General features: G+C 40.4%; 1 protein-coding gene across 1 annotated transcript in view; it reads right to left on the bottom strand.

The window, feature by feature from the left end:
- Positions 1 to 1,073: 1,073 nt before the first annotated feature.
- LOC132650654 (zinc finger protein 658B-like) overlaps positions 1,074 to 23,560 on the bottom strand; it is a gene marked incomplete at both ends in the record, with an annotated part of 116,205 nt that continues 93,718 nt past the window's right edge. The window contains one exon of the mRNA XM_060376004.1: positions 1,074 to 2,043. Within this exon, the coding sequence (XP_060231987.1) occupies positions 1,074 to 2,043 (970 nt within the window). The remainder of the gene's footprint in view (positions 2,044 to 23,560) is intronic.

The raw sequence follows: 23,560 nt of genomic DNA, 5'->3' as shown, positions 1-23,560 counted from the left end.
TGGATATGATTGTTTTGACTGTTAAACCTACATTTTGCATCAGGTGACTTCCTCAAAGACATACACAAATCCCATATCCCTAAACCATGACTAATGGAAATAATTCAGTTGTAAAACGCTAAAGATGTTTATGATTTTCAAGCTCAGAACCTCTGTAACTTTCTGGCTCATTGGATGGGTAGGCATCACAGTTAAACATTATGTGTCCTTCATCAAACTGGATGACAATATTTTTTTTATCGGTATTGATCTGTTTGAGTTATAATGGATTCAGTGGACAGAAGAACACAAAAGCCTTACCATATTCATTATATTCTCAGATTTTTCTCTCCATTTTGAAACGTTTATGATGATGTAGAATATAGATATGTGCAAAGGTCTCCCATTTTAACACATTCATAAATTTTCTCTCTGTATGAATTCTTTCCTGATGACGAAGATTATACAAATGTGGAGTAGCTTCACCATGTAAATACACTCATAGTCTTTTGTTCCAGTATGAATTCTTTCATGACATTGAAGATAATTGTGAAGAGCAAATTTTTATTAGGAGATGACTGTTTTGTAAAACGGCTTTACCACATAGATTACATGATTAAGGTTTCTCTCAAGGGTGAGGTCTTTTATGTATTAGGAGATGACTGTTACATGCAAAGGCTTTCATACATTGATTACATCCATAAGAGTTCTCTCCAGTGTGAGCTCTTTTTTGTATTAGGAGACTACTGTTACATGCAATGGCTTTATCACCTTAGTTACATTCATAAGGCTTCTCTCCAGTGTGCTTTCTTTATGTCATAGGAGATTACTATTATGTCAAAATGCTTTATCACATTGGTTGCATTCATAAAGTTTCTATCCAGTGTGCTTCTTCTATGTACATGGAGATTATTATGGCATGCAAACTTTTTCACTCATTGGTTATATTCATAGGGTTTCACTCCAATAAGTGTTCTTGTTCAAGATAAGTCTTACATGAAAAGACTTCATGACATCAGTTATATTCATAAGGATTTTCTGCAACATGAATTTTTATGTCTTCGGAGAACACTGTTATCTGCAAAGGCTTTACCACATTGTTTACATTCATAAGGTTTCTCTCCACTGTCAGTTCTTCTATGTAGCAGGAGATGACTGTTACATGGAAAGGCTTTACCACATTCATTACACTCATAAGGTTTCTCTCCAGTGTGAGTTCTTTTATGTCTTAGGAGATGACTGTTCAATGCAAAGGCTTTACCACATTGGTTACATTCATAAGGTTTCTCTCCAGTGTGAGTTCTTTTATGTACTAGAAGGTTACTGTTACATGCAAAGGCTTTACCACATTGGTTACATTCATAAGGTTTCTCTCCACTGTGAGTTCTTCTATGTAGCAGATGACTATTACATGCAAAGGCTTTACCACATTCATTACACTCATAAGGTTTCTCTCCAGTGTGAGTTCTTTTATGTACTAGAAGACTACAGTTACGTGCAAAGGCTTTACCACATTGGTTACATTCATAAGGTTTATCACCATTGTGAGTTCTTTTATGTACTAGGAGACCAGTGTTACATGCAAAGGCTTTACCACATTGGTTACATTCATAAGGTTTCTCTCCAGTGTGAGTTCTTTTATGTACTAGAAGACTACTCTTGAATGCAAAGGCTTTATGACATTGGTTACATTCATAAGGTTTCTCTCCACTGTGAGTTCTTTTATGTACTAGAAGTCTACTGCTACATGCAAAGGCTTTACCACATTGGTTACATTCATAAGGTTTCTCTCCAGTGTGAGTTCTTTTATGTACTAGAAGACTACTGTTACGTGCAAAGGCTTTACCACATTGGTTACATTCATAAGGTTTCTTTCCACTGTGAGTTCTTCTATGTAGCAGGAGATGACTGTTACATGCAAAGGCTTTACCACATTCATTACACTCATAAAGTTTCTCTCCAGTGTGAGTTGTTTTATGTATTAGGAGATGACTGTTACGTAGAAAGGCTTTACCACATCGGTTACATTCATGATGTTTCTCTCCTCTATGTATCCTTTTATGTCTTAGGATATGACTTTTATGTGCAAAGGCATTGCTATATAGGCTACATTCATAGTGATCTGCACCAGTATGCATACTTTTACATGTGTGGGGACTACTGTGATGTGCAAAGACTTCATATTGAGTATCTTCAGGGAGTTTGTCTGCACAATGATTGTTTTCATACCTGCAAAGATAATTGGCACATGTGACAACTTTTCCACATTCATTACACTAATGGATGTTTTTGACACATGACTTAATAATAAATAACATGATTTCATGATGCATTCACACATATCTGAGTTGTAGGAGACTAAACAAATTTCACTTTTACCTCATAGCACTAATGAGTAAACAATTTAAACATTGATCTTGTGTAAGTATGATTTCCTTGCATTCTTTCTTAGAGGAGTGCCTTGCAAGCACACATCAAATACCTAACATGGAGGTACATGGTTTAGTAACAAGTTAGACATCATCAATTAATACACTTAAAACAGTTCATTTACACTCTCCCTTCTCTTTCAAACTTCCAGAACATATTAAAATTTTCTCAGAACGATATTCATTCATAAAAATTACCTTGCATGTCTTCTAGAATTTTGAAAATGCTCTTCTATACTATGACTTTCCCAATTGTAGCCTAAAATACAATAACACAATATGTATGATTCATTATCGGAAATAAGACAAAATTTAAGTCGTGCTCTATGGTCAATGAAAGAACCATTCACCTCATTCTTGCTCATCCTCAAGAGAAATTGCAGAAGCACTTCAATAATGAATAAAGAGTTTTCTGCATATTTTAAAAGGTAAAAAAAATTCACTGTCCTACCAATAGCAGTGAGGTTCCTGTAGGTCTCCACATTACATCTTTGTAGAGATTCCTCTGGGAAGGATCCAGCAAAGCCCACTCTTCTCGAGTGAAATTTACATGCACATCATTGTAGGTCAATGCTGTCTAAAATATACACACACGTACAACAGAAAGCATGATATTTAGAATACTGGAAATGTATCCTTCATTTAAAATATTTTTAGGGGGAGCCAAGATGGCGGCGCCGGGAGAACAGCGTGTCTGAGAAGCAGGACAGCACTCTCCATGCAGAGACCAGGCGACTGAACTCAGGGCCCTGAAACTACATCGATCATGTTTCCCAGGTGAGGGGAGGCTCCCACAGCGTGGGAATCAGTTGGGTCCTCTCACGAATACCCAGCCAGAACCTGGAAGAAATCCCAGGTAACGCAGGCTTTGGGTATCCAGGCTGGAGCCGCAAGCAGGCGTGTCCCAGTCACTTTCCCAGACTGATCTGTGGGCACAAGGGTACATGAGACTGGGAGTCCCAGTCGTGCTCCTGCCGTGCATGGAGAGCTTTGCGCTCAGCTCAGCAGTACAGACAAGCTGTGCGCCCCAGTACAACAGGGACTGGGAACCCCTGTCCAGAGAGGACCCCACAGAGAAGGAAGAAACCGTGCTGCTGGGGTCACCTAGGGAAAGTCTAGCAGACTGCAAATTGCAAACAGGTGAGTACAGCCACCCATCACAGATCTGGGCCCAAACAGGGAACACAGAGTGATTGGAAACTCAGCTCCTGCAGACTAGCAGGTGGGCACATGCTCCACCAGCTCAGAGGCCTGCTTCATAGCAACTACTCCTTACAGACAGAACTGAGTGCCCCAAGACACCGGAGCAGTACTCACCCACCACAGATTATCTCTTGGGTTCTGGGGCACAGAGCCCCAACCTCAGACCTACAAAAGACCAGGAACCCTGAGATCAACCCCCAGATACTGCTCCAAGGGGCAACCAGTTATCCCTAACAAAAGCGACCAAACCACGGGACACACAGGTTACAGCAGCTGATCACTAAATTTACAGCAAGAAAATCCAGAAGGAGGGCAGCTGTCTCCAGTACTTCTCCCGGTGAGAGGAGAGCCCTCTTGACTAATCAGGACCACAGTTACCACCCAGGTCTCTATGTCTGAGGTGAGCTGTAGCAACTCCTGAAAAACACCAGACATCCAGGGACGATACCCAAAAAGCTGAGAAGGCTTCCTTCAGGAAAAAGCATTTTCCTGCCAAAGGGATTCTCTCCACTACAACAGTCCAGGAACAACCAGAAACTAAATTCAAACAACTAAGATAGCCCAATGGGTAGAGGACAGCATAAAAGTTCAACCAACAAAAGCCAGAGCATTATGGCATCTCCAGAAGCCAGTTATCCAGGGGCAAATAGCCCTAGACACCCCAGCATAAATGAAATTCAAGGAGACGACCTAACATCTATGCTCAAGAAGATGATAACAGAGGAAACAAATAAAATATGAAAAGAAATAGAAGAAGCTGTAGCCAAACGGTATGTGGCCTTTAAAGAGGAAATGCTTAAATCACTGAATGAAATAAAAGAAACAGTGGATTGTTCAAACAAACAGCTGAAGGAATTGACAGAAAAACATGAAAATACACTCAGACAGGGGAAGGAAACCAACAAAATAGCTCAAGACCTGAAGATAGAATTGGAAAAATTAAAAAAAAAAACACACAAATGGAAGAAATTGTGGAGAGAAAGAACTTAGGGAAGAAAGCAGGAACTACAGAGGTTAGCATAAACAATAGGCTATAAGAAATGGAAGAAAGAATCTCAGGTGTGGAAGATACAATGGAAGAAATAGATGTATCTGTCAAAGAAAATGTTAAATCTAAAAAATTCCTGACACAGACCGTCCAAGAAATTCAAGACAACATAAAAAGACAAAACCTAAGAATAATAGGAATAGAGGAAAAAGAAGATTCCCTGCACCAAGGCCCAGAAAATATTTTCAACAAAATCATTGAAGAAAATTTCCCCAACTTAAAGGAGAGGCCAATAAGAATACAAGAGGCCTATAGAACACCCAATGAATTAGACCAGAAAAGAAAATCCTCCCGCCTCATAATAATTAAAACTGTAAGGATACAGAACAAAGAAAAATACTAAAAGCTGCAAGAGAAAAAGGCCAAGTAACATATAATGGCAAACCCATTAGAATCACACCTGACTGTTCGACAGAGACTAGGGCCTGGACAGATATCATGCAGACCCTAAGAGAACACAGATGTCAGCCCAGGCTACTATACCCTGCAAAACTCTCAGTCCTCATAGACGGAGAAAACAAGATATTCAATGACAAAAACAAATTTCAACAATACCTACAAACAAATCCAGCATTACAGAAGACACTGGAAGGGAAAATACAACCCAAGAAAGCTAGCTACATTCAAGAAAACACAGGAAATAACCCTACTACAGTAAAACAAAAAACAACCAAGCACACAACCGTATGACCACAGCCAACATCAAGTTCAAAGGATCTAACAGCCACTGGTCATTACTCTCTCTCAATATCAATGGACTTACTTCTCCAATAAAAAGACACAGACTAACAGAATGGATGCGTAAACAAAACCCAGCAATCTGCTATATACAAGAAACACACCTATGTCACAAAGATAGACATTACCTGAGGGTAAAGGGATGGAAGATGGCTTTTCAAGCAAATAGACGCAAGAAGCAAGCAGGAGTAGCCATTCTAATATCTGATAAAATAGTCTTTCAACCAAAATTAATCAAAAGAGATGGGGAAGGACACTTCATACTCATCAAGGGAAAATTCCAAGAAGACAACACAATCCTGAACATCTGTGCCCCAAATACAAGGGCACCCACATTTGTGAAAGAAACATTGATAAAACTTAAACCACATATAGATCCCCACACACTAATATTGGGAGACTTCAACACCCCACTCTCAACAAAGGACAGGTCAACAAAACAGAAATTAAACAAAGAAACAATATCTCTAACAGAGGTCATGAATCAAATGGACCTAACAGACATTTACAGAACCTTACACCCAAACACAAAAGAATCTACCTTCTTCTCAGCACCTCATGGAACCTTCTCCAAAATAGACCACATAGTTGGTCACAAAGCAAGCCTCAACAAATACAGGAAGATTGAAATAATCCCTTGTATCCTGTCTGATCACCATGGAATAAATCTGGACCTCAGTAACAACAGAAATAGCAAAAAGCCTACACATACATGGAAACTGAACAACTTGCTACTAAAAGACAGCTGGGTCAGGGAAGAAATAAAGAAAGAAATTAAAATCTTCCTAGAACTCAATGAAAATGAAGACACAACATACCCAAACTTGTGGGACACAATGAAAGCAGTGCTAAGAGGAAAGTTCATAGCACTAAGTGCCTTCAAGAAGAAATCTGAGACAGCGCATTCAAGCAACTTAATGGCTCATTTAAAAACCCTAGAAAAAGAAGAAGCAGATACACCAAGAAGGAGCAGACGGCTGGAAATAATCAAACTCAGGGCTGAAATCAATCAATTAGAAACAAATAAAACAATTCAAAGAATCAATGAAACCAAGAGATGGTTCTTTGAGAAAATCAACAAGATAGACAAACCCTTAGCCAAGCTAATTAAAAGTCAGCGAGACACTATCCAAATCAACAAAATCAGAAATGAAAAGGGGTACATAACTACAGACACTGAGGAAATCCAAGCAATCATTAGGACTTACTTCAAAAGTCTATACAGAACAAAATTTGAAAATTTAAATGAAATGGACAATTTTCTTGATCGATTCCACTTACCAAAGCTAAATCAGGACCAGGTAAATCAATTAAATAGTCCTATATCCCCCAAGGAAATAGAAGCAGTCATCAAAAGTCTCCCATCCAAAAACAGCCCAGGACCTGATGGTTTCAGTGCAGAATTCTACCAGACATTCAAAAAAGAGCTACCTTCAATTCTCTTCAAACTATTCCACAAAATCGAAACAGAAACAGTACCAAACTCATTCTATGAAGCCACAGTCACCTTGGTACCTAAACCTCACAAAGACCCAACCAAAAAAGAGAACTTCAGGCCAATCTCCCTTATGAACATTGATGCAAAAATACTCAACAAAATACTCGCAAACCGAATACAAGAACACATCAAAGATATCATCCACCATGACCAAGTAGGCTTCATCCCAGGTATGCAGGGGTGGTTCATTATATGGAAATCCATCAATGTGATCCACCATATTAACAAATTGAAAGAAAAAAAAAAAACACATGAAAATCTCCCTAGATGCTGAAAAAGCCTTTGACAAAATCCAACATCCATTCATGTTTAAAGTACTGGAGAAATCAGGGATACAATGCACATATCTAAACATAGTAAAGGCAATATACAGCAAACCTATAGCCAACATCAAACTGAACGGAGAGAAACTTAAAGCAATCCCACTGAAATCAGGGACAAGACAAGGCTGCCCACTCTCTCCATATCTCTTCAACATAGTTCTGGAAGTCCTTGCTAGAGCAATAAGACAATTGAAGGAGATCAAGGGGATACAAATTGGAAAGGAAGAAGTCAAATTATCACTATTTGCAGATGATATGATAGTATACGTGAGTGACCCCAAAAACTCTACCAAGGAACTCCTACAGCTGATAAACACTTTCAGCAAAGTGTCCAGATACAAAATTAACTCAAAAAATCAGTAGCCCTCCTGTATACAAAAGACAAAAGAGCTGAGAAAGAAATTAGAGAAACAACACCCTTCACAATAGCCACAAATGACATAAGGTACCTTGGTATAACCCTAACCAAGGAAGTCAAAGACTTGTATGAAAAAAATTTCAAGTCTCTGAAGAAAGAATTAGAAGAAGATATCAGAAGATGAAACTATCTCCCATGCTCATGGCTTGGCAGGATTAAAATAGTAAAAATGGCCATTTTACCAAAAGCTATCTACAGATGCAGAAATTGTGGTACATCTATACAATGGAGTATTACTCTGCAATGAAAAATAAGGAAACCATGAAATTTGCAGGCAAATGGTGGGACCTGGAAAGGATCATCCTGAGTGGGTTGTCCCAGAAGCAAAAAGACACACAAGGTATATACTCACTCATATAGACATATAACATAGGAGAAACCCACTAAAATCTGTGCATCTAAAGAAACTAAGCAAGACAGAGGACCCCGACTAAAGCGCTCAATCCCTATCCTGAAAGGCAAAGAGGATGGACATCAGAAACAGAAGAAAACAGGAAACAAACTAGGAACCTGCCACAGAGGGTCTCTGAAAGCATCTACCCTGCAGACTATCAAAGCAGATGCTGAGCCTGATGGGCAACTGTTGGGCAGAGTGAATGGAATTTTATGTAAGAAGTGGGAAATAGTAAGAGCTGGAGATGACAGGAACTCCACAAAGAGAGCAACAGAATAAGAAAATTTGAACACAGGGACTCATACTCCAACCAAGAACTATTCATGGAGATAACCTAGAACCCCTGCACAGATGTAGCCCATGGCAGTTCAGTGTCCAAGGGGGTTACATAGTAATAGGAAGAGGGACTGCCTCTGACATAATCTGATTGGCCTGCTCTTTGATCTGAACATTATTTACCAAGACCACAGTGACTTTGGAACTGATGAGGGTATCTCCAGGTGTTAGAAAGAGTTGGGTTCTCAGAATCTGAAGGAAACCCTCCTCAAACCCTCCTTCCTGAGGTGGGGAGCAGTCTTACCAGGCCGCAGAAAATGACAATGCAGCCACTTTTGATGAGAAATGATAGACTAAGATCAGAAAGGAGAAGAGAACCTCCCCTATCAGCGGACTTGGGGAGGGGCATGCCTGTAGAAAGTGGAGGGAGGGTGGGATCGAGAGGGTAGGAGGGAGGGGCTAATGGGGTGATACAAAATGAATAAAGTATAATTAATAAAAAATTTTAAAAAAACAAATTATCTTCTAGATATAACTGATTATTTTTCAAAGAAAATACCCATGCTCTAGACCTCTATCTGTAAATGGAGGTCACCAGAAAGGTGGGCTATGGGGTTATAGCTCATGTGCCCCCAGTGATTGAAGATAAACACAGTTCTACTGAATCTCATAAACAAAACAATGTGAAATAGTAATTTTAAGTCTCGTTCTTGCCACATGTATTCCAGCACAAGTTATGAAATCTGTCCTATGTAACTGCATAACACTATGTACACTTGAGATATCTCTGCAGCTCAGAAACTCCTTTTAATCCTGGAATTCTGTTCTTAAGTCACATCATCGTGGCTGCTGTGAGTGGAAACATAAAAGGATGCTAATCAAATACTGCTGAAGACTGATCTACATTTCTTCCTTGACACCATTTTGAAGCCTATTTGTAAACTTGTAACATTCATCACAAAACAACTGAATTAGGAAACAATGTTTAAAGCTTCTTGAAATCGGACTTTCATTTTTTCCAAGCTGTCTTCCTACTGCACACACAGTAGACAGCTCATTGTATGTCTCAAATGAGTAATTTTTAAGACTCTGATGTGCACAGCCTTTAACTTCAGAATTTAGGAATTTTAACCAAGAGGAAAGCAAAGTCATGCATCTGGGGAACAAGAGACTAGGAAAAATGTGACTTGAGCCAACAACACTTGTCTCAGAAATATTTTTCCAAAACAATGAAGATGCAGCTATTCTAGAGTTAATATCCACCATCAGGGAGAATGTATGCCACACACAATTAAATGGTTAATTAAAAAAGTTTTCTTTAATAATAGCATGTATCTAGCTCTAGTTAATGCTATAAGACAACCTAAAACTGATTTTGTACTCCATACATGCAGTCTTCCTTAAGTCTCTTTTAGGCTCCAGTTTATATATTAAACAATTTCAATATGGACCAGAGAGTTCAAGTCTAGCCACTGAGCCAGTTGGGAGATTTACATAGCAAAGATATTCCTAGAATGATTTATGTACTCCACTCCCCTAATACAGTAGGTCATTATTCAGTGACAGGGTATAAGTGAGATGTCTCAGAGGTTTCAAATATTAGGAAAAGTAGAAGGTAGAAAATGTAGAAGCTAGGGTGGGAAGGTTTTGTACAAACTATATCTTATCCTAATTAAGCTTCTTAAGGAGCATAGCATATTGTACACTCCTTGGGGAGAAATGGAAGGAAACAGGAGACATCTATGAATTTATCAGACAATCTCATACAATGGTATAAAACCATGAAAAGTCTAATAAACAACACTGCACAAGGGGAACACAGGATCTCAAGAACATTATTTACCAAGAACACAGTGACTTTGGAACTGATGAGGGTATCTCCAGGTGTTAGAAAGAGTTGGGTTCTCAGAATCTGAAGGAAACACTCCTCAAATGCCCTGAACCTGCAGCTCACCCTATTCCTGGTTTTAGAATAGGAACAGTGCTTTATTTTAAATACCTCATAATCTTGGGCAAATCTCCCAAAGACTAGGCCACAGGTTGATCTGGTTCTGCCAAGCATATCTGAGGAGTACGAGAAGAAGTTAGGTCACTCTCCATACACGAGGCTCTTGGGGAAAGCTTTGTTTGATCAGGGCAGTGTTTGCCCTGTTCAATTGGTTTTCACCAGATGTCTTCCCCATGTGACAGAGCTACGCTTTTCTCAAGAAAACTGTAACTTTATGGCACAACAGTCTTTAATGCTGGCTGTCAGTCTGTAATGGCAATTAAGCAGCTTGTTAGATGCCTGTTCTTTGACATGGACATGGGCCAGTGCTTCATATGAATCAGGGCTGTCTCCCTGGTTATGGCTGTAGACAAATTTGTTGACTATCGTCTTATGCAAACATGTATTTCCGACCATCCTTATCTCAAGCATGCCTGGTTGGCATGCTCATGCTACTTATCTATGTAGCCCTTAGCTAAATTCTACTTGGTGTGACTTCCTGTCACCTAAGTATTGGTAAATCCTTTACATGAACAATTCTAGGTGTTTACACCACAGCTTTATAATGAAGTGCTACTCAACACATATGTTATTTACAACCTCCACAAAATTAATTCCAAAGGAATCTTATACCTGAATGTTAAATGCCAAGGTCAGTACTTGGAAAAGATACTAGAAACTAGGCCTCTCTGAGTTTGCATCCTACCAAGGACATTTCTGTGTTCAAGCCCCTGTTGCAAATACTTTGTAAACATGCAAGCCCATAGTGTGTAAGGAGGCATCCTCAAGTGCCCCAGCCCTCTCCAAGCAACTCTTCCACTTTACTAGCAAGATTAAATTAACTTCACATTCCAAACCTTTCAGCACCATCTCCCACTGAACCCCTTGAAACATTTTCCTAATTATCAGTTAACTGGTAAAACTTGCTGCTACCTTAACCAATGTGCCTGAATTGTAAAAATATATCACTTACAAAGCCCTGCCTTATTACAGACAGAGCACTCATGTCTTTGTTTCTGTTTCTTTATCACCTTGAGCTCCAGACCACGTGTCAAGGGATATAAATGAAGGGCCTTGGAATCCAGACCAAATGTCTTGGAAAACAGTTAAAGGCCTTGAGCCCAGTGGATCAACACAGCCTCCAACAGAAGCTCCCTTGCCTAACCCACAATGTTAAAATTTGATTGGATGACCCCAGGACTCACCAAGGGGCCCTCGCCGTGTGGATTTAACTCTTTAAATATACAATAAAGCTTACTCTGGGTCACCTTTCAGATCCTGAACTGGCTGCCTCCCTGAGCTCAGAAAATAAAGCTTTCATTTTAACCTTCTGTTCTGGAAATGAGTTTTCTTTGCTCCCAACCAAAAGCTAACATAGCCAAGATATTCAGATGCTCTCCTCTGTTCAGAGCTAGGAAAAGGGACATCTCCCATGGCTGATTCTGGCTGCTGGTTCCCACCCAGCCCCATGAAAGACCCTACACAGAAGCTCTTGTCGTTCAGCCTCCTGCTCCACCAGGTTGGGGACACTGACCACAAACTCACCAAACTTGTCTGAAATCGCCTCACAGCACACAGCAGCTGCACTCATACCAGAGCACACCAACCATTCAATCCAGCTCAGCTATAGAGGGAACATGCAGCATGTCGCCAAGAAGAACCGGCCTCTTCCTCAAATGGAGGGATGGAAGATTCTGATTGGCCAGTGAGTCTTGAGTGACATGAGCACCTCCCTTAGGTTTACACTGTAATGAAGGGACAAGGCTTAGTTATCTATGGCTCAGGCTTCGGTTTCAGTACCAAATCTTCTTCAGATATGCAGAGATTTGCATTACATCATTTGTGCCTGTCCTCCCCTAGCCTACCCTCTGTCTTCCACACTCACAATGCAATTTCCCTCTTCCTGCTGGAATCAAGGTGGACATTGCACAACTGTTATTCAACCTGTAGAATGAAATTCTTTTAAAAAATCATTTAATATTATTTTTTGTGCAGTACTGTGAAGGTATCAGATCCCTTGGAATTAGTATTACACATAGTTGTGAGCTGCTATGTGGGTGCTGAGAATTGAATCTGGGTTCTTTAGAAAAAGAGACAGTGCTCTTAACCACTGAGACATGTCTCCCGTCCCAGGAATGAAATTCTTAATAACTGGGAAATGTTGGAAAAGAGAAACAAATAAGAGATTAGAGCAGTGATACATAAAGAAAATAAAACTTAGTAAGTAATACCAACAATTGACTTTTTTAGAAAGATAAATATAATTGAAAAATGCATAGGTATACTGACTTTTAATAAAAGCAGGCCCTTTTCTGGTAGAGCTATTGGCATTAATTGGATACAGTTTGGACTTGATTCTACCTGCAGTGTTAGCTGCTGAGATTACTGCCACTAGCACTAGTCTCAAATTTCTGAGCAGACATAGCCCTGTCCAAGAAGACTGCACATAAATGCATAGGATAGACCTTACTTGGAAATTCAATATTCACTGGCTCCATCTAAGGTACCTAAATTGAACACCCACCAATCTGTTCTATTTTCACTCACATGCAAAAGTTAATATGTGCTAGAAATTGAAAAATCTCACTAACTCTGTGGGGATCATGTCCTTCTTCATAGGGTGACCCCTGCAGCTGACTGCCTTAAATTTTAGTCCTTGATCTAGCTATTGCCTATCCTGTTTCACCCAGCAATTGTACATAAAAAAATGTTCTTCCTGTTCTGAACAGAAGGCAGAAACCATGCTCCACATGGAAATCCTTTCACTGTAACTACAATGGACAGTATATCACTAATTCAAATTATAAAGTTCTTTTTTGGTACAGCCCTTTAACTAAAGAATTTAGAAAGTTTAATCAAGAGGAAATCAAGGTCATTGCCCTAGGAAGAAACAGACTGGGATGAAGGTGACCTCAGTCTGAATAGCTTGTCTTGGAAACATTTATCTACCAGGCTGAAGATGCAGCTGGTCTAAAATTAATATCCCCTCCCAAGGAGAAATCACTGCAAACACAATTAAAAGATTAAGACAGCATGCAATTAATGACAGCATACATTCAGCTCTGGCCAATGCTCAAAAGGAGCCAGCTGTGGACAATATTTTGCATTACACATATCTTGTAACCTTTAAGTCACTTTTAGGTTCAGTCCCCAGGTTATGTTTTCAACAATTTAAATGGGGACTGGAGACTTGTAAGTCTAGCCACTTAGAAAGATTTACACAGCAAAAATATTGCCAGAAGTAGACTAGTGCCCTCAAACAGCAGGTCATTCTTCAGTGACAGGGTCCTGAAGTGAGTGTGCCAGAAGAGAAAAAGGCAACATTGGAAAAAATAAAAGCTGGGGTGGGGATGTCTTATACAAGCTATGTGTTAAGCTGAGTAAGCATTTTTATCCTTCAATTCATTTATTTAATCACTTAACAGCCAGATGGAAAAATCCACCCTCCTTTCCTCCCTGTCTCATCCCCACACCCCACTCCTCCCTACCTCTATCCTCATAGGAGCAGATCTCCTTCCCCACTTAAGTACCAACATACCCTGATGCATCAAGTCTAAATGGAACCAATTTTACCCTTTCCCACTGAAGCTAGGCAAGGCAGTCCAGGTGGAGGAAAGTGATCCAAACCCAGGTACAGAATCAGAAACAGCCAGGACTCCCATTGTTAGGAGAGCTACATGATGACCAAGATACACATCTGCTACATATGTGGAGGGGTTCTATGTCCAGCCCATGAATACTATTTAGTTGGTGGTTCAGCCTCTGAGAGGTCCATGGCCATGTTAGCTTCTCAAGAATAACATCTGGTATACTACTTTCAAGGGTTTTGTAGGAGATGATTAATATTTACTATTGGTTTATCTACCGGTAATGCTTGCAGTTAATCTTAAACAGCTGTATAACCAAATCACCACACAGAGACTTAGCTTTTAGTTAACCTAGAACACAATGCTGGGCAATATTTACTCCCTCCTAAACCTCCAAGCCCTCAGTTTCCTAATATTTAGATTTCCCACATTAAACTTGCTTTTTGTGAAATCTTAGGTCTGGTTCATGTTCCATGTCCTCCAAGATCTCTCCTCCAGCTCTGCTCTCCTCACTCTCCTCTCACCCCTTCTCCTCCCACTCATTCCTGCTTTCTGGCTCCTCCCCTCTTTCCTGTCCTCTGCCTCCTCCCTGCTCAACACTGTGTCTAGTTGCTTTATATTGTCCTGTTTACACAAGAGTTGAGACAGGATGCCTAAAATGAGTATCACAATGCAATATCCGGATTGAAACCAGAGAGTTGGGGGTGGGGTGCAGAAGAAATCAGTATTTGAATGAACAAGGGTAAGGTGTATACATTAAAAAATATATCAACACAGGGGAAATGGAAGGAAATGGTTAACTTCTATAATGTCAGCAGAAAATATCATATGTAGGAACAAACTCATGAGGAGTCTAATGAAACAAAGCTGCATTAAGAGGAACACAGGGTCTCTCAAGAACATTATTAACTAAGCCTACAGTGGCTTTGGAAGTGACAACCACAGCCCCAAGTGGTGGAAAGAGCTAGTATCTTATGATCTGAAGCAATGCCCCCCCAAAGGCCTGGGACTCAGACCATTACAGGCTCTCCCAAACATGTTCCTCGCTTTTGAGAAGGAACTCCATTTTATTCTAAATTCATGGATAACTTAGTGAAAGCTCCCAAGGCCTAGGCCCCTGTCTGTTACTGGCTATGCCAAGAGTGTTAATAGGTTTGAGAAAGAACTATGCCATTCCTCTTACATGAAGGCCTCATGGAATGCCTTCATTGATCATGTCAGCCATGAACACAAAGACATTTTTTGTTTGTTTGTTTGTTTTTTCTGTTGTTGTTGTTTTCCTTTTCAAAGTGTTGTCAACCAGTATAGACTTGCCCCTGTGGAAAAAACTATTCTTTTCCCAAAAACAAATCTGGACCTTTAGGTAAATGAATTTTAATTCAGAACATGTCTTTTCTAGCAAGAGATCAAATCCAAAGACTTTCTAGGTCTATACAGTCTGGTTGGAATACAAACACAACTTTAATCACAGCAGAGAGAGATAAGCTGATCCTTGTGGACTAGGCAAGCCAGGTATAGCGCAAGCTTCAGGAAAGAAAAGCTTAGGTCTGGGTGTGATGGTATAAACCTTTAATCCTAACCCTCAGGAAACTGAGGCATGCAGATGTTTGAGTTCTAGCCATTTCTGCTCAGGCTGTTCAGCTGAGTGAGTCAGTGAGTTGAGAGGCAATGCAGTCAAGTTGAGTTTGCAGAATTCAGAAAAAAAGTTTTACTGGGAGACTTTTACAGACACAAGTTGAAGAGAGAAACTAGGCACAGGTGAAGACAGACAGAGCCAGAGAATGAGAACCATCTAGAGGATTATAACATATTGCCAAAGTTAGTATGAGGTCAAACAGAGCAATTCAGTCAGAAACTAAGAGAAGCCAGACTGGAGGGGAGTCTGAGCCAGACCAGCTGAGTTGAACAGCCTAGCAAGAGTTCTAAAAGAAATAGAAAGGGTGAGTTTATTCAGCACCAAGTCTCAGAGGATGAAAACATTCTAAGCCTAGATTTGATTGTATGGAGGCTAGAAGCTTGCAGGACTAGGCCTAGGTTAGCAGATGAAGGCACTAAGTTCCTGGAGGAAAACTACATCAGGGGAATAAATGTTACTTTAACACCTTTATGTCACCACAGGCTATAATGTTGGTAGTGATCCTGAGACCGCCTTGAGCCACTCCGTAGAGGCCTGTTCTTTGATATGAGGATCAGCCCGGTAGCTGGTTGTAAATCACATTTATCTCTCTTTTTTGCTAGGGTTAGAGCCAAATTTCTGGACAAGCCCGGTCAGCATCTGTATGCTAGCATGCTAATCTCTAACAGGCCTGGTTAGCATACCTGTGGGGTGACTGAGAGGCAGTCCTCTCCCCTGGCTAAATTCTATTTAGTGTCGCCTATACTTCCCAATCCTTTACATCATCAATTCTACTCTTCCTCATCACAGCTTAATATTGGAGTGCTACCCAACACACGAGATGCCATTTCCAACCCCCACAAAACTACCTCTGAATGGATCTCACACCCAAAGGTTAAATGCTAAGAGCAGAACTTGTAGAAGACACTAGAGAAACTGGAACACTGAAGACAAACTCAAGTATTCCGAGTTTGGAGTCCAGCCACGAGGATGATTCTGCACAAGAACCCCTGCTGCAAACGCTCTGCGCGGATGCGATCCCCTCAGTGAAGTGACTCAGATGCCACCACTGGTTCCAGCGAGAGCTCAGGACCACAAGGTTCCTCCCCAGGGGCCGCCGCTGACTAGCCAGTCCTGGAAGAGACCCCGCACACCAGCTCCCGCCGCTCAGCCGCCTTCTTCTCCCTGCACTCACCATGCTGCAACTTCGTAGCTTGCCTCAGTTCCCTTACAGCACCCAAGCAGCGGCGGCAGCGATCAGAGCTCTTCACCTGGAACCCTGAGAACCTGTTCAGCAGCAGGAGCTGAACCCATACAAAGGCACACGGAAGAACACGCCCCCTCTCTTGACTGGCAGGTCCGGTCAGAGGCTCTGATTGGCCAGAGATTTTTGTGTGACAGGAGGGCTCCCTTAGGGTTAGGGTGTCTCCCTTAGGGTTAGAGTGTGTGGAAGGGACTCAGCCCGTTATTCCCTGACCCTGGCTTCCAGGCCAGGACCGTGCCTTCTTCAGGTCTAAGGAGATTCACATTTCAGCAGCACTAACGCCTGTCCTCCCAGCCTCGGGACCACCCAGCCCTCCCACACTTGCCGCTCAGCCACTTGCTGCTCTCCTCTGTGGGAGGGGACCCTAGGCTCCCAAATTCAAGATCTCAGGGCATGCCGGAGGCCCCACAGCACTCAGTAAGCAGTTCTCTTTCTTCCTCCTGGTGGATCAGGCTTCCTTAGCCCATTCCTCAACTGCAGTGGAGTTACCCATCTGTTCCACAAATGGAAGGTGCCCTTGAATATTAACAAGTAAAGAGCATTTTTTAAATTATTTATACATTTTATAATTAAAGAACAAAATACAAATTAAGGTGAATTCTTTATTAAATTACCATGGTGTTTAAATGCTTTAGCAGTAATATACATATATAATATATAATATAATATAGTATAATATAATATAATATAATATAATATAATATAATATATAAAAGGTAGGAATCACATACACCAAGAAGCCCATTCTTGTGAGATGATTAATATGATTAATATGTCTAGAGAACATACTTAGTAGAATCAAACAATGCTGACAAAAATGATTGCAGGATTCTTAAGTTATGCTACATCATATTCATCTTTGGTGAAATGTCGAGTTTACAGTGATTTACAAGTACTACAGAGGAGTTTATTAGGATTTATAAATGACTCCCACAGGAGTCATATAGTCTTCTCAGAGAACAATATGGATTGTGTTTTGTAATAAATGCAAAATGCCCTCTTGGCAAAAAGTGTAAAAGCTGCTAACAAAATTTGGGTTGAGACTGAGTTCCTTATACATTTCATTTCTGAATATAAATGATTTTTTAACATTTAATTTTTTATAATATTCCAAGTTTATTCACTCTCTATCCCATCTATAGGCCCCTCCTTCAATCTCTCCCGATCTCACCCTTGCTCCCTCATTTCCATCCATGCCCCACTCCATCTTTTCTGAGACTTATTCTCCAACCAAGGAACATGCATGGAGATAACCTAGAACTCCTGCTCAGATGTAGCCCATGGCAGCTCAGTATCCATGTGGGAACTCTCGTAAGTGGAACAGGGATTGTTTCTGACATGAAATCAGTAGTTGGCTCTTTAATCACCTCCTCCTACGGGGGGGGGGGAGCAGCCTGACCAGGCCACAGAGTAATACAATGCAGCCAGTCCTGATGAGACCTGATAGGCTAGGGTCAAATGAAAGGGGAGGAGGACCTCTCCTATCAGAGAAATTTCAAGAAACAATATTTTTGTTTTGTGGCTTCATGCTAGGCTCAGATAACTGCACCTAAGTTTCATCTGGTACCTGTGAAAAACCGTGTGCCCGCAAGGACCAATGAGAGAGGTTGTGTGTGTGTGTGTGTGTGTGTGTGTGTGTGCATGTGCAGGTCTTGGGGAGGTTTTCCCTGCAGATAAAAATTATGCACAAAAAAAGCCGGACACTTTTCTTTATTTGGTGAGGGTGCTTTGATGGGGAACCATGAGAAACCAGAACTTAAGGGCTGAAGAGCTGAATGGCCTTATCTGATTTAAAAACTCATGGGTGGGTGCTGGAGAGATGGCTCAGTGGTGAAGAGCATTGGCTGCCCTTCCAGATGGTCTGGAGTTCAATTCCCAGCAGCCCACATGATGACCCACAACTGTCTACAATGGGATCTGGTGCTCTCTTGTTTCATACAGGCATATATTCAGACAGAGTGCTCATGTATAAATAAATAAATATTAAAAAAACAACTCATGGGTTTCTCTTTAAAGTTTAAAGCTTAAAACATATGCTCTGTTTGGTGCAGATCCAAAGAATTTGAAGGGAGCCAGTATGCTGGTGAACCACTTAAAAGACAGGCCTATCCACAGCCAGGTCAGGGTCACCTTGGCTCCCAAAGTACAAACCTTCCAGAAGTTCTTACCAGGGGCTGTTCTGAAAACACAGTCCTCACTTAAACTGAACAAGATTATATTGAACTTTGGAGGGGAAGTCGAGGCCTGTAATCTGAAAAAAGTTCTCACCTCAATGTCTCCAAAAGGAAACAGTGCAAATTCTGGCTGTGGAGGAGGCCCTTAATGAGACGGTTTCCCTTGGAAATGGACATGTTTGGGGAAGGTGCAGGAACTGAGTATATGGGAAGGATATGGGCCCTGCATACCAGTCTGATTTTTGCAGGAAGGATATTAAGTCACTAGGTGAACTCTTGGTTGTGCAAGGACTCGCTTGAATGGAAACAAAAATGTTTCCTACTGGCCTGATTTAACAATGCATTCAGCCAGTAAAAATACACAAGAGCAAGTTCGGCAGCACATAGACATATCTGAGATGTCACCCCAGTCCTTAAAAGACACATTGATTTAAGTCCTTTTGGGATAATGGTGTTTTTGGTTGAGTTGCCCCTGGAAGTTGGTCCTACTTCTATATGTGTCCAGTGTCTCTGTCTATTTTGGCTTTTGCATAACTAGAACCTGGGTGGCGGCCTCCTCCTTTTATTCAGGGTAACAAGCCTGATTGGAGTCAAATGGGTTCCCGACAGTTGGAGGCCACAGTGAGGAGAAAGAATGGAAGTGCTGGGAATGTTGTGTGAATTTGTTTCCATCTTAATCCCGAGTGTGGGATTTCAGTTTGCACATAGTTCATCCACACCTATTAATGGTCTCTCAGGACATGACTTTTTGACAGCTGATAACAGGCCTGCCTCGTGCACTGAGAGGGCCTCTGAGCACATCCTGGAGTAGAGAGAATGTGGCTGTATCTGCAGTTGATGGGGACTGATATGGAGACTCTCAAAGGACCCTTGATCAACAACAGCCCAGAGAAGTAAAGCGGTCTGTTTTACCTATTCCCCACAATGGGAAGGCTGAGGCTTAAACACCCCCAAATAAAGCAGAATTGTAAAAAAACAAAAACAAAACATAACAAGCACTTATAGGAAAATAGGAAAGAATTGCTACCCTCCCATGATTCAGAAGTCATGATGTGTTAATATTATAAAGCATTCAGTGAGCAGAAGCATAGTGATTTTTTCTTAGTTGGGTTTACAAAATTTATTTTTAATATATTATATATATATATTAATATAGATATGTGATATATTATATACTGTATAACATATATTTATATGTAATTGTATATATATTATATATTTTTATATATTTATGGATTGTTATTTTATATAAATATATTATTATAGTTATAGAGATATATTTTATATATATTAGGTATACCATATATATTTATATATAATTATATATTATATATTTATTGATTGGTTTTTATATACATATATTTATATAGATATATTTCATATATTTATGGATTGTTTGTTCACACAGTACCCTAGTAGTGCAGGACACCAGACTTATGTTACTAAAAAACAAACCTTTAATCGTCAGATGAGAGTGCATATAGAGTTGACACAGCCTTACACTCGTGTATGCACATCTTGAAAAGTTGGCAAAATCACAAGGCTCTGCTTTATACATTCCAAAGAACCACTGGATAATGTAATTCATGGTTATGGTTTCTCGTTGCTGGTGGGAAGACTACAGAGAGGAGTAGGTTGTTGGCCCATGACCTCATTCTAGTGAGCTCATCATCGAAGGGCAGGGACATGATTCATTGGGGTGCGGGTGGCAGGGAGGGAAAACAAGGGAAGAGAAATAATGGAACGCTTTGATGCCGCATCAGATCAGAATTGAAACCCAAGCAAGGGATGAATCCAAGGCTGCTTGTCTCATGGCCGAATCGTTTCTCTTGCCTCTGATGCAACTGCTCTGTAGTGAATCCTATCTAAAAAGAGGTTCAGTTGCTGCCCTTTCCAGCCTGTCCTTATATGATTCAACTGTGAAATTGTTGCAGAAGAAATAGAAGAGAAATAGTACTCACTAGGACCTCAGCAGTTATTTTCCTCAGTAGAAGGCACTGGGGAACAGAGAGAAAAGTGAGTGTGGATGTGAAGGTTGAGTTAAGGCCATGACAAGATAGAAGCTGGGTTTATTTCCTAAATTTTATATAGTAAAATACATACAATTTCAACTTCCCATAGCAGCTGTTTGTGTTTGTCTGTTTTGATTTGTTTTGGATGGTTGGATTTTGTTTGTTTGCTTGTTTTTGTTTTTCTAGGCTGTCCAGGACTCTGTAGACCAGGCTGGCCTTGAACTCACAGGCCAGGCTTCAGTCAGATCTTACTGAAGAAAGGAAAAAGAGGCTCTATGTCAACAGTCTTTCACTACAGTGGCAGTTTCCCGAACTTGGCTTATGGGAAAGAAATATGATTTCCATTGTCATATTGTAATGTTCTCTGTGTTCCTTTGTGTCAGTCATTCTTCAAATACAAGAATAGGAAACTGAGGGACTTAAACAGAACTCGAGAAAGACCCATGAAGGAGCCACAGCATCTCAGCCCATGTGGAGGTCAGGCAGTGGCTTCAAATTTTTTCTCAAGAAATTGGCGTAGTGAATTCAGGTGGCACTAACCGCTCTGGTGACTGCAGGGAATTCAAAACTCCTCCAGAACTCCTCTCGTCCAAGGGTTTGGATGAATTCCTCTGCGAAGGTTCCTATGTGTGTCTGAGCTTGGAGAGCATCCCTGAAGAGGAGGAGAGGGTCTTCCTCCCCTCACCCTCAAATGTCTCTCATCATCTACCTGTGCAGGCCTGACCCAGGTGCATTTACCATTTATAAAACCATGAGGGTGTGCATTTGCGGCCTGTGGTCTCCTTAAATGTCATAATCCCTATGACACTATTCTATCCTATTCTATTCTGATTACTGTAATCCTAGAGAAACTTCTTTTTCTCAGGGGTCCCGATCTGATCGTGAAATTGTTGTCATATGTAGCCAATATGGAGGAGGGGATGGGGTGGAGTGGGTAAGGTGTGTCTATGCAGGCTCAGAGTAAGATTTCTTTCCCCGATAAGAAACAGAGAATTCAGATAATCTCACAGATGGCTGGGGAAAGCAGTGGAAGTTGATTGCTTTGTTTTTAATGGCTGAGTATATGCTTTTGTGTAAATGTGCCACGGTTTCTTTATCCATTCTTCAGTTGTGGGACATCTCAGTGGTTTCCAGATTCTGACTATTACAAATAAAACTGCTATGAATGTAGTTGATTAGGTGTCCTTCTTATAGAGCTTCTTTGGGGGATATATCCATTAGTGGTATAGCTAGCTCTTTCCAAATTTCTGAGAAATCGCTAGATTGATTTCCAAAGTGCTTGTAAAAGTTTTCACTCACACCAGCAAGGAAGGCTTGTTCCCCTTTGTCCTCATACTCACCAGGATCTGCTACAACTTGAGATTTTTGATCTTAGCCTTTCAGACTGGGTATGAGATAGAATCTCAGAGTAATTTTGATTTGCATTTCTCTGATGATGATGGAAGGTGAGCATTTCTTTAAGTGCTTCTAAGCCATTCAAGATTTCACTGTTGAAAATTCTTTGTTTAGTTCTGTAAAATTATTTAATTGGGTCATTTTTTATTGTAGTTTGATTTCTTGAGTCCATTGTATAGTTTTGATATTTGTTGAAAATAGGATTGATGTGTTCTTTTCCTAATGTGTAGATTGACATTTAGTTCCATTGATAGTGTTTACTCCTTATAGATCTGTTGGTGTTCTTTTCAGAAAGTTGTCTCCTGTGCCAATGAGTTCAAGGCTCTTTCCAGGTTTCTCTTCTAACAGATTTAGTATTTCTGCAGTTATATTGAGGTCTCTGATCCACTTGGATTTGAGATTTTTTTTCAGGGAGAAAAATATATATCTATTTGCATTTTTCTACATGCAGAGATAGTTAGACCATCATGGTTTGTTGAAGAGGCTGTGTTTTTTCCATTGTACGGTTCTGGCTTCCTTGTCAAAAATCAATTGACCAAAGGTATGTGGGTTTATTTCTGGGTCTTTGATTCAATTCCATTGATCAACCAACCAGTCTATCTCTATGCCAGCACCATGCAGTATTATTACTATTGCTGTGTGTTGTAGCTTGAAGTCAGGGATGTAGATAACTCCAGAAGTTCTTTTGTTGTCTAGGACTGTTTAAGCTGTTCTGGTTTTTTTTATTCTTCCATATAAAGTTTAGAATTGTTCTTTCAAGATCTGAAAAGAACTGCATTAGTATTTTGATGTGATTGCATTGAATCTGTAGATTGCCTTTGGTTAGATGGCCATTTTCACTATGTTAATCCTATGGATCCAGGAAATTGGGAGATCCTTCCATTTTCTGACATCTTCATTTTCTTTCTTCAGACCATTGAAGTTCTTTTCATGCAGGTCTTTCACTTATTTAGTTAGAGTCACACCAAGATACATTATAACATTTGTGGATATTATGAATGGTGAAGTTTTCTTAATTTCTTTCTCAACACATATGTCCCTTATGTACAGGAGGGCTATGGATTTTTTTAAAACATTAATCTTGTATCCAGCTACTTTGCTGAAGCTGTTTATCAGCTATAGGAGTTCTCTTGTGGAATGTTTGGGGTCGCTTACATACACTGACACCTGGTCCGAAAATAGCAATATTTTGACTTCTTCCTTGCTGATTTGTATGCCCT

The sequence above is a fragment of the Meriones unguiculatus genome (assembly GCF_030254825.1).
Source record: "Meriones unguiculatus strain TT.TT164.6M chromosome 13 unlocalized genomic scaffold, Bangor_MerUng_6.1 Chr13_unordered_Scaffold_28, whole genome shotgun sequence".
Classification (NCBI taxonomy): Eukaryota; Metazoa; Chordata; class Mammalia; order Rodentia; family Muridae; genus Meriones; species Meriones unguiculatus.
This window is presented reverse-complemented; position numbering and strand designations above follow the sequence as displayed.